The sequence below is a fragment of the Erythrolamprus reginae genome, chromosome 5 (assembly GCF_031021105.1).
Source record: "Erythrolamprus reginae isolate rEryReg1 chromosome 5, rEryReg1.hap1, whole genome shotgun sequence".
NCBI classification, from domain to species: domain Eukaryota; kingdom Metazoa; phylum Chordata; class Lepidosauria; order Squamata; family Dipsadidae; genus Erythrolamprus; species Erythrolamprus reginae.
In genome coordinates this window covers 93,134,642-93,147,350 of record NC_091954.1, presented here as the reverse complement: position 1 = coordinate 93,147,350, position 12,709 = coordinate 93,134,642, and the positions used below count along the sequence as shown (strand labels likewise).

The window sequence follows — 12,709 nt, the reverse complement described above, 5'->3', positions numbered from 1 at the left end:
CAGCAATATAACTTTAAATCTAAGGATGAAGACAAGAGTCTTCATTTTTATTTAATGAAAATTGATATCAAGCTGGTTCATATTTTAATTTTAGTATTTTAAGTAGAGTAACTGCATGGGAAAAAAACATGAATATGGCACTTTTAATAGGTGAGCTACAACTGCTGCAATAATCTGATTTATCTAACTAACAAAGATGCAAGAACCAAGTCAGTTGGGGTCAGGATTTAGTCAGGTCAAACTAGAAGTAGTAACATTTTGTTTTTCAGGGCATACTTTTTTTAGCAACAACAATAGCATTAAGTCTTATTGCATCATTTGCGTTCTTAGTAGACCTGAAAAATGCTATAGATATAATTTATTTTGACTTCAATAAGGCATTTGATAAAGTAGACCACAATTTACTACTTGATAAAATAGAAATGTGTGGATTATACAACATCACTACTCCTTCTCCCATTGATCCAACTATATATTTTAAACAGAATTCTTGGACCATTTTATCATATCTTGTTTAACTTGTTCTTCTTTCATTTCTAATTTCTGTAAAAGCTTATACATTTTAAGAATCACTGAAATACTAATACTTATTGCTAACAAAGATGCAAGAACCAAGTCAGTTGGGGGTCAGGATTTAGTCAGTTCAAACTAGAAGTAGTAACATTTTGTTTTTTAGGGCATACTTTTTTTAGCAACAACAATAGCATTAAGTCTTATTGCATCATTTGCGTTCTTAGTAGACCAGAAAAATGCTATAGATATAATTTATTTTGACTTCAATAAGGCATTTGATAAAGTAGACCACAATTTACTAATTGACAAGATAGAAAAGTATGGGTTAGACAACATCACCATTCCTTCTCCCATTGATCGAACTATATATTTTAAAATTCTTGGACCATTTTATCATATATTGTTTGACTTGTTCTTCTTTCATTTCTAATTTCTGTAAAAGCTTATACATTTTAAGAATCACTAAAATACTAACCACAAAGATATGCATTATTTATTTCTAAAGCACTTTAACAAAAATGTTTCTCACCTTAATCCATTCAAAAACTTTCTTAAGTTAAATTATAATCCAGCTTTTTGCCATTATTCTTAAATTCTTTAAACTCTTTAATTTACAATGAAGTGGCTTTCATCAGTAGTTTGTTATTCTTTTACAGAATTTTAAAGAACACTTTGGCCAAGATATAACGAAGGGTTTTTGTTTTTCTTTGACTAGGATTCAGTAATGAATCACAGATTTTTACAGGTTAACTTTGCTTTTCAGCTACATCTGTAGAAGACTCACAGACCTACCTGTCTTAGATGAGAATCTTTATTGTGGACAAGAATGAAGCCTTATATGTTAGTTAATTGCCTGCTATCAGTGAGAAGATTGCATAAGCTTTATTGCCTTTTCTTGGGGCTTTATTGCCTTTACTTGGGGCTACTTGATTACTGTTACAAATATCCAAATATTGTGCTTTGTGTCCTTTGAGCCAAGAAGTTGTATGTGTACATAATGGTAATCTCCAGCATGGGAATTATTGGTTACTACTTTAGTCTTCACATGATGGCAAGTGTATTATCTTCTAAATGGCACTAAATAGGCATAAGGAAATCAATTGGGGAATGCTTTCTTACAGCAGTTTGGCAGTCTTTCTTTTGATGAATTAGGCAGAACATAAATTCTGATGACATTCTATTCTCAGAAAATATATTAAACTATATACAGTGGTACCTCATGATACGAACCCCTCGTCTTACGAAGAACCCGAGATACGAACCCGGGGTTCAGAAAATTTTTGCCTCTTCTTATGAACTTTTTCCTTCTTACGAACCCGCTGCCGCCGCGAAGCCCTGCCGCCTGGCTGTCGCTTTTTGAAACAGCCGGGGGGCTTCTCAGCGTCCTCCTGAACCCGAACGCCAAACCCGAACTTCTGGGTTCGGCGTTCGGGAGGCCGCCAAGAAGCCCCCCGGCTGTTTTAAAAGATGACAGCCGGGTGGCGGGGCTTCTCGGCGGCCTCCCGAACGCCGAACCTGGAAGTTCGGTAAAAGTTTGGGTTTGGGAGGCCGCTGAGAAGCCCTGCCGCCCGGCTGTCACCTTTTAAAACAGCCGGGGGGCTTCTCAGCGGCCTCCCGAACCCGAACTTTTGCCGAACTTCCGGGTTTGGCGTTCGGGAGGCTGCTGAGAAGCTCCACCGCTTGGCTGTCACCCTTTAAAACAGCCGGGGGCTTCTCGGCGGCCTCCCGAATGCCAAACCCGGAAGTTCAGGTTTGGCGTTCAGGTTCAGGAGGACGCTGAGAAGCCCCCCCTGGCTGTTTTAAAAGGTGACAGCCGGGCGGCGGCATTTTTGGCGGGGGGGGGGGGTTGTTGCACGGATTAATTGATTTTACATTGTTTCCTATGGGAAACAATGTTTCGTCTTACAAACTTTTCGTCTTACGAACCTCCCCCGGGAACCAATTAGGTTCGTAAGACGAGGCATTACTGTATTTGACATCTGTGTCTTGAGATAACGTACACCAAGTAGTATTCCCAAATCCATGACTTATATTTTTATCAGAGAAAAGTAAGAATTAATTTTAAAAGCCTAAGTAATATTGGATGTTTAGAACTGCAGAGCTATACGTTGAACACCAGGCAATATACTGAATGCTGGAAGAAGGAATAAGACAGCAAGAACGAGGGAGAACTTGTCACTGTGATTTGGAACCTTAGTTCTGATTGCCACACTGATGAGGAAATCATTCCATTCTCTTATACAGCTTTACATGAAGTTGCCCCATTCAAATATAGAACAAAGGATTCCTTCAAGATCTAGGATAGATAAAATGAATATGTTCTCTTTAAGGCAAAGAAAATTCAGCAGACCAGCAAGTTAAAGACTGCATTTTAATATATATGTGTGTGTGTGTGTGTGTGTGTGTGTGTGTGTGTATAATTATGTCATAAAGGGAGATAAAATAGTTGTTCAGTTAATAAGGAGTTATTTTTGTTGCAAAAATAGGTATAAGTTAATTATTAGGGGGAAGTTTGAATAAAACACATTTGGCAATGCATTATAATTCTGGAATGTTCACCTTTAACTTCTTGTGAAACAGCATGGTGCAGATACATTTTGGTTCCTATAACTGCAAAGATTTATTTTTTTTCTGCCCTATTACCTTGGGCAAAATATTTCTGGAAGAATGAAGCTGCTATATGAAATAATGTTCTCTCTATTCTGAAGTTGTAACAGATGGATAAACAAAATAAAATAAAATAAAAGCAAATAATTAAAATTTGGAATGTAAATTTGCTTGCAAAGGGCTTTGTCTTTTTCATGGCCTGAAAAGTTTCCTTTTTGTAGTTCTTCTAAGTGAATGCCATATAGCTACAGGGGAATTAAGCTGGAAAAAATAAAACACAATAGATCACATCTAGTACCACTAGCCATAAAAAGAAACAAAATGTGGGTTTTGCTTTTGAATGTCCTTCCTTTTGTATTTTAGGTTTATTTATTTTAGGTTTATTTATTTTATTTATTAGATTTGTATGCCGCCCCTCTCCGTAGACTCGGGACGGCTCACAGCATACAATAAAACAATTCATGACAAATCTAATAGATTTAAAAAACATTTAAAAACCCCATTATTAAACCAGACATACACACAGACACACCATACATAAATTGTATAGGCCCGGGGGGGGGAATGCCTCAATTCCCCCATGCCTGATGGCAGAGGTGAGTTTTAAGGAGTTTACGGAAGGCAAGGAGGGTGGGGGCAGTTCCAATCTCCAGGGGGAGCTGGTTCCAGAAAGTTGGGGCCGCCACAGAGAAGGCTCTTCCCCTGTGTCCCACCAAAAGACATTGTTTAGTCGACGGGACCCGGGGAAGGCCAACTCTGTGGGATCTAATCGGTCGCTGGGATTCGTGTGGCAGAAGGCGGTCCCAGAGATATTCTGGTCCGATGCCATGAAGGGCTTTATAGGTCATAACCAACACTTTGAATTGTGACTGGAAATTGATCGGCAACCAATGCAGACTGCGGAGTGTTGGTATAACATGGGCATACCTACGGAAGCCAACTAGTAACTTGACAGACACTGAAAATACCACTCTATAAAATCTTAGTTAGGCCTCACCGAGAGTACTGCATTCAGTTTTTGTCACCACACTATAAAAAAGATGTTCAGACTCTAGAAAAAGTGCACAAGAGAGCAACTAGGATGGATCAGGGGACTGGAGACTAAAACATGAAGAACACTCGCAGAACTAGGCATAGCTAGTCTAGTGAAGAGAAAGACCAGGGGAGACATGATAACAGTGTTCCAAAGTTTAAGGGAGGAAGGGTTCAAGCTATTTTCCAAAGCACCTGAAGGCCAGACAAGGAATAATGGATGGAAACTGATCAGGGAGAAATTCAACCTGGAAATAATAATAATAATTAATAATAATAATTTATTGGATTTGTATGCCGCCCCTCTCCGTAAACCTGGGGCGGCTAACAACAATAATAAACACAACATGTACAATCCAATAATAAAAAACAACTAAATACCCCTATTATAAAACCAAACATACACACAGACATACCATGCATAACTTGTAATGGCCTAGGGGGAAGAGCTATCTCAACTCCCCCATGCCTGGCGGTATAAATGAGTCTTGAGTAGTTTACAAAAGACAGGGAGGGTGGGGACAGTTCTAATCTCCAGGGGGAGTTGGTTCCAGAGGGCCGGGGCCGCCACAGAGAAGGATCTTCCCCCTAGGGCCCGCCAAACAACATTGTTTAGTCGACGGGACCCGGAGAAGGCCAACTCTGTGGGACCCTATCGGCCGCTGGGTTTCGTGCGGTAGCAGGCGGTTCCGGAGGTAATCTGGTCCATTGCCATGTAGGGCTTTAAATAAGGAGGAACTTTCTGAGAGTGAGAATGATCAACCAGTAGAACAATTTGCCTTTGGAAGTTGTAGGAGCTTCAACGCTTGAGACTTTCAAGAAGAGATTGGACTGCCATTTGTTGGAAATGGTGTAGGCAGGTTCTCCTGCTTGGGCAGAGGGGTTGGACTAGATGACCTATAAGGTCCCTCCCAACTCTGTTAATCTATAAATGTGTATTTATCTAAAAATAAATAATGATTTCACTGTGTACAAAACATTAATGCCATTAATTTCAAGTACTTATAAGTGTTTATAGGGGAAGGGTATGAATAACTTCAGGCACACTTTGTATTCCTAGCAAATTTATTCTTTGGAGAAAATGGTCTTCTCCACAGTAGTTTCATTCATTTGGTTCCTTTAAAAGAACTCATTGGGGTGTCTCCCTAGGAGAGGATAGTTTTTCACCAACAGAGAGGACTCTGTCATCCACATAAAAACAAAATGCTCAAGTTGAAGACCTTTTGTAAAGTTTTGTTTCAGGAACAAAGGCATTCATTCAGATATAAGGCTTCCCTGCTTTTAGTTCTTTCTGGTCACCTGATCAAGCTCTTGGTAATTTTTAGGCTACTTTAGTCTGCATTCCTCAAATTCTTTATACTTGGCCCGGTAATTAAGAGCTTCAGGTTCACTGCCTAAACGTAGATTCTATAACTTTCCACTTCTTGTGCCCTCAAATGCAAGACTAATGCAACAGTCAAAGCTGCACTCAGCTCTGAGTCTCAAGACCAACCTCTTCCAGCTACAAAAAACCAAAACAACTCTTCATGTGAATGCTGTGGAGTCATAGACAGGTAAAATGGAGGCTTGCCATTTGTGTGCCTTTACACAATATTATTTTCTAAAGGATGCTTGGCAATATATCGCCAGGCATGGGGGAATTAAGACATCTCCCCCAGGCTTTCTTATATTTTAGGTTTGGTATGTATGTGTTGTATGGTTTTTAAATTGTTGGGGGGGTTTAATGTAATTTTATTATTAGATTTGTTTCATTGTTATACTGTTTTTATTGTTGTTGTGAGCCGCCCTGAGTCTTCGGAGAGGGGTGGCATACAAATCTAATAAATGTAATTAATGTAATTTTATTATTAGATTTGTTCCATTGTTATACTGCTTTTATTGTGGTTGTGAGCCGCCCCGAGTCCTCGGAGAGGGGCGGCATACAAATCTAATAAATTGAAATTGAAAAATATAAACAAATGGCTTCTATTTTGAATGTGATTTTTTTTCATACTGCGTAAATGGTATGGTTTCTGATTTTGGTGACCATTAATCTAATTTATTAATATGTATTCTATTTATTATAAAATTGTGCTTGTTCCATGCCAGTTGTATAATCATTTGAGGATGTGTTCGATATAAAAGTGGGGATAAAGAGTGGCAGATGCCCATTTATGACATAGTAAATGATAACGTGTTGGTAAAGGCATTTCTAGTCACTGTAAGCATTATTGCTGAGCATTTAAAATATTTTTGGACAGACAGCAAATGAAACTAATGAAAGAAACTGTATAAACTTATTTTCACACTTTTGCAGTCAAACCTCCAACTGATATCTCAGGTGAAATACTGTTTGGAAATTTGTAATGGGATCAACAGAAAAAGGTTCTTGGTGTACCATCTGGAAGCCAAGAATTACTTATTGTAAGTTTAGGACATTGATGGGAATATGTGGTGGAATCGTTTTATACCATATATATACCATGTTTTCCTTTTTTAAAATAATAGTAAATTATGAACACTCTACCTTGTGTACAAAAAGGAAGGTGCAAAGAGGGGATAGAATGTTTTAAAAATAGTTTTATTCTTAGATAAACTTTCTGGAGGAGCTTGAAAAAGAAGTATAGAAGCTAAGTTATTACGGTTATTCTTGTCCTGGGTTACCACTGTTGTGCGGTAACAGCACATTTCAGAAATCTTTACAAAGCTGTTACCTATTTGAGAGTAGGTAAACATGTTAATTAATTAACATACTCAGTCTGAGTATTGCATTGGCAGTTCTGTGTTAGCAAAAACTTCAGAAGAGAAGGATTTAGGGGTAGTGATTTCTGGCAGTCTCAACATGGGTGAGCAGTGTGGTCGGGCGGTAGGAAAAGCAAGTAGGATGCTTGGCTGCATAGCTAGAGGTATAACAAGCAGGAAGAGGGAGATTGTGATCCCCTTATACAGAGCGCTGCTGAGACCACATTTGGAGTACTGTGTTCATTTCTGGAGACCTCACCTACAAAAAGATATTGACAAAATTGAACGGGTCCAAAGACGGGCTACAAGAATGGTGGAAGGTCTTAAGCATAAAACATATCAGGAAAGACTTAATGAACTCAATCTGTATAGTCTGGAGGACAGAAGGAAAAGGGGGGACATGATCGAAACATTTAAATATGTTAAAGGGTTAAATAAGGTTCAGGAGGGATGTGTTTTTAATAGGAAAGTGAACACAAGAACAAGGGGACACAATCTGAAGTTAGTTGGGGGAAAGATCAAAAGCAACATGAGAAAATATTATTTTACTGAAAGAGTAGTAGATCCTTGGAACAAACTTCCAGCAGGCGTGGTTGGTAAATCCACAGTAACTGAATTTAAACATGCCTGGGATAAACGTATATCCATCCTAAGATAAAATACAGAAAATAGTATAAGGGCAGACTAGATGGACCATGAGGTCTTTTTCTGCCGTCAGACTTCTATGTTTCTCACAATGAAATATGCAACAAAATACAGTTTATTGCATCTATCACTTCCCAAGTGGGCACAAGTCAAATGTAAAATATGAGATAATACAATTCTAAAGCACATTATATATGCATTAGGACACGGGTACAACCGAAGAGCTGATCACTTTTGTAATATTATGGCACATACGCCACATAGCAAGAAATAGTTTTGCAGGAATTCAATCCAGTCCACAGAATACCTATACAGTTTAATGTTCCATTAAACTCATTGCATCCTCCTATTTATTTTTCTGCACTCCTATTTCACTTATGACTGAATATATGTCAGCTCTTGAGGGTTGTTGTTATTATAGGCTAAAATATTGTTGTGGTTGAGGTTGTTATATTTTTGCGGATATAGCATAGAATAACAGAATTACTTGCAACCTGACAGTGTTTCCGTTTCTTTCTGTCTAATTTCAGAGAGAATCAAGAGAGGGAAAACTTAAGTTTATTTCTTATGCTTTCTCGTTTTCGTGGACTAAGCCCGTGTTTTGTTAAAGGCCCCCATGTAAATTCCGCAAAGCCATCACTATGTTCTCTTTCTCTCCCTCTTTCCCTCTCCCCCCCTCTCTCTCTGTATCTGTCTGTCTGTCTGTTTATCTATCTGAGGGTAAAACTGCATCCGTCGATCAAACAATGTCGTTTGGCGGGCCCCAGGGGAAGAGCCTTCTCTGTGGTGGCCCCGGCCCTCTGGAATCAACTCCCCCCAGCCCCCACCCTCCTTGTCTTTCGCAAATTACTCAAGACCCACCTTTATCGCCAGGCATGGGGGAACTGAGACATCCTCCCCCAGGCTTTTATATTTTATGTTTGGTATGTATGTGTTGTATGGTTTTTAAATTGTTGGGGTTTTAGATATGTTTTATTTTAATATTAGATTTGTTTCACTGTTATATTGTTCCTATTACTGTTGTGAGCCACCCCGAGTCTTCGGAGAGGGGCGGCATACAAATTTAATAAATAATAAATAATAATAATACATCTAATGAAGTGGAATTTAGTAAAATAGGCCATAATAAGGTGATATAAACCTCCAACTGTTTTTGCTGAAGTTGATAAGAATTCTTTCCCAAGAAAGAAGTTGTTCTGATTTCATGTTTTCCTATGAAACTTGAATTTATTAGACCAGAGGTATCAAATTAGTGATGACACATTGTCTTCGCCAGGATTGTTAATTGAATCACTGCAGTTAAGTTAATCACATGGCTGTTAAAACAAATCTAGCAAACCCCTTTGTTGGAAACCAGACGGAAAGGTCACAAATTATGATCATATGCAGGCAGAGGTTCCTCGTTGCCGTCTCTACATGTGCAGTTGTGCACAAAACTCCGAGAGACCGGTGGGCTTGCCTGTGCCCCTGTGTGAGATTTTACCGATTTTCAGTGTTTTTTTTGTTGTGCGGAAGCAAAAATCGCCTAAATTTATTTATGTATTTATCTATCTATCTATCTATCTATCTATCTATCTATCTATCTATCTATCTATCATCTATCTATCTATCTATTTTTTTATTTTTTTATTAAATTTGTATGCCGCCCCTCTCCGTAGACTCGGGCCGACTCACAACAGTAATAGAAAAAACAATGTAGAATACAAATCTAATAATTAAAACTAAAAACCCATAATTTAAAAAAACATGCACACAAACATACCATACATAAACAATATAGGCCTGGGTAAGTTATGCCTGACGACAGAGGTGGGTTTTAAGGAGTTCACGAAAGGCAAGGAGGGTGGGGGGCAGTTCTAATCTCAGGGGGGAGCTGGTTCCAGAGGGTCGGGGCCGCCACAGAGAAGGCTTTTCCCCTGGGACCCGCCAAACAACATTGTTTCATCGATGGAACCCGGAGAAGGCCAACTCTGTGGGACCTAATCGGTCGCTGGGATTCGTGCGGCAGAAGGCGGTCCCGGAGATATTCTGGTCCGATGCAAAATCTCACGTGTGAGAGTGTCTTTGTGCAAGATTTGGCTTAATGTGCATGCACAGAAGCCAAATCTTATGTGAATGCAAGTGCCCCCCCCCCCTCTGGTTACCCGGAGTTGCATACGCAGCTCCATTTTTCCCACCGGCGCGATGGCGTCAATCACGCCATTAAGAATCCAATACTGATCATAGGACCTCAGGACGTTCCCGCTGCCATAACTACAAGTAGGTTGCCAAATGTCATATTTTGATCAAATGACCATGGGGATGCTATAACAGTCATAAGTGTGAGGAGCGGTCAAAAGTCACTTTTTGAATGATTGTACATTGAGGACTTCCTATAACTTACAAGCAAGTATATCAATATGTATTGTTAATGAGGTCCTTTGTTTTCCTCAGCTCATGGCCAAAAAGGTCTCAAGACTTGAAGAAACCTTGATAGAAAAGGAATAACTAATGCGTTATGGATTTATATGTCACTCGCCTTAACTGAACAAAGTCCCACGTACCTGATTCAATCGCATGGGCAGAATCAACTATGCATCATCTTCTAAGACTTGTTTTAGAACAGAAAGATCTTTCACGTGCCGGGGAACTCTTTTCGTTAGACGATTCTGAAATAGAAGGATGCCTATCCGAAGCTCTTGAGCAAATCAAAGTAATTAGTTCATCTCCTGTAAGTAGAACTATTTGTATTCTTTGCAAAGCAGAATATAGGTGACAAAATGCATATAAGCTGCCTGGAGACACCATGTGTGAGTAGGTGGCAATATAAATGTTCTAAAAACAAACAAACAAATAAACAAACAAACAGAGTTAGCTGCAGAACCTCTAAAAATAAATTACAAATTGTACCTTCAGTAAAATGGGAGCAGTTATGCTTACTTTTCAAAAAGACAGGGAAGGAGGCATATCAGTGCGTCAATACCCCTAATTATCTCGGGGACCGCCTTCTGCCGCACAAATCACAGCGACCGATTAAGTCCCATAGAGTTGGCCTTCTCCGGGTCCCGTCGACGAAACAATGTCATCTGGCGGGGCCCAGGGGAAGAGCCTTCTCTGTGGCGGACCCGACCCTCTGGAACCAACTCCCTCCGGAGATTAGAACTGCCCCCACCCTCCTTGCCTTTCGCAAACTCCTAAAACCCACCTCTGCCATCAGGCACGGGGAAATTGATTCCCCCGGGCTGTTTCACTTTATGTATGGTTTGTTTGGGATGCATGACTGTTTTTTATAATAAGGGGTTTAAACTGGTTTTTTTTTTTTTAACCATTAGATTTGTACTATGTATTGTTGTTGTAAGCCGCTCCGAGTCTCCGGAGAGGGGCGGCATACAAATCTTAAATTAAATTAAATTAAATTAAATTAAATTAAATTAAATTAAATTAAATTAAATTAAATTAAATTAAATTAAATTAAATTAAATTAAATTAAATTAAATTAAATTAAATTAAATTAAATTAAATTAAATTAAATTAAATTAAATTAAATTAAATTAAATTAAATTAAATTAAATTAAATTAACAAACAAACAAACAAAAGTCAGCAGGAAGCAAAATTATTTGGAAATATTTTCTGTTTGTTCAAATCAGATTTGCCTCAAGCCATAAGAAAAGCAGCAAATCCCAAAGGTGCTTTTTCAAGAGGAAACAGGACTTTCTGGGGTTTCATTGAAGATGTTTCACTTCTCATCCAAGAAGAAGCTTCTTCAGTTCTGATTGGATGGTCAGACTGACTGGTGGGGAATGAAAGGATTTATACCCCTTGCAGACAGCTGGTCATTTGCATTCTTTTAGAAAGCCATTGAGGTCACCTGGAGATAGCAGACCATTTCAATACATTTTAGAAATCAGATATCATGCAAAATATTGTATGAAAAATATTTTTCCTAAACACTGAAATATTTTGCATGATACCTGATTTCTAAAATTTATTGAAACGGTCTGCTATCCTTGCATCATTCAAAATTCTTTTTCTATAATTATTCATCCTAAGATAAAATACAAAAATAGTATAAGGGCAGACTAGATGGATCATGAGGTCTTTTTCTGCCGTACCTCTTCTATGTTTCTATGGTTTGCAACCTGGCTTGAAAACACTACATCTTGAAGTAGACTCAAACAATAAATTCTGTATTCCTTTGCCAATGTTAAATAATATTAAAATGATGTCCATGATGAGCATTTATTGATTTTCTCAAAGGGCTTACAGGAGAGTATATATTCCAAGATAGTTACTTACCTATTTTTTACTTGTTTTTAAAAAAAATCTTTCAAAAGTACACCCCACTCAGGTACGCACATACAATCCCTTTCAAATTTCAGCAATAAACCTGTGGTAGCTTTGGAAAATATGTGTGGAATAATGAACCCACCTAAGTCACTGCCTTAGCTCATTGATACCAGTGTTGAATTCAGTATTATTTATAGGTAGAACATCAGAAATGTGGAGAAAACATTTGCCATTAGTTTCCACTTGAGGGCAGCAATCATGCATAAACTGAACTAAAACAACTTTTAAAATAATTTAAATGTTCAGAATGTGAAGGAGGTAGGTTGTTTTTCATAGAATAGAATGCAAACTTAACAGCAAATCTATGCATCCTTCAATATCTCACAACTGAGAAACATTTTAAAAAGGAATAGCATTCATATTGTCGACATAGAACAACTACAGCAATGAGTATTAAGGCTCACTGTTTCTAATGTGAATGTGTGGTTTAGAAAAAAGGAAGGAATATAAGTGGGCTGTGCTTTTAAGGCATGTGGGGAAAATCTAGGAAAACCTGGAGAGTGAGCTTTGGGAAGAGGAACAATGTCAGTAAGATAGAAAGGAAAGGGAAAGAGAAGAGGGATTGGTGAAAAAGTAAAACTATTATTCTGTAAATAAGCCGGTTTTGTTGATATTCCTCTGATAAAAAACAACTTGTACTACTTAACCTTACAATATTGGGTTAGATAGAGGTATTCCTTCACTTACTGTAATAATTGAGCTTGGAATTATGGTCATAAATTGTTGCAATTGTAAGTCACCCACTCAGTGGGAATAATTTTATGGCCATTTTCATGGCATTTGTTAAGCAAATGCCACTGTTCCGTTATGAAAATGTGGATGTTATTAAGGAACTGACATGATCATCAAGTGAACCATTAATGT

The 12,709-nt window shown here is 38.3% G+C and overlaps 1 protein-coding gene across 4 annotated transcripts in view; it reads left to right on the top strand.

The window, feature by feature from the left end:
• Positions 1-12,709, top strand: part of VEPH1 (ventricular zone expressed PH domain containing 1) — a 181,809-nt gene that overhangs the window by 6,754 nt on the left and 162,346 nt on the right. For 3 of the 4 annotated variants that reach the window (XR_011559233.1, XM_070753508.1, XM_070753506.1), the window contains exons 1-2: positions 5,607-5,705; positions 9,952-10,228. Coding sequence is in view for 3 of the 4 variants with exons in the window: in XM_070753508.1 (XP_070609609.1) it covers positions 10,091-10,228 (138 nt within the window). In the remaining variant the exon portion in view is untranslated. Of the gene's footprint in view, positions 1-5,606; positions 5,706-9,951; positions 10,229-12,709 lie in introns of those variants that run through there. The other variant, XM_070753507.1, reaches the window with a different exon arrangement.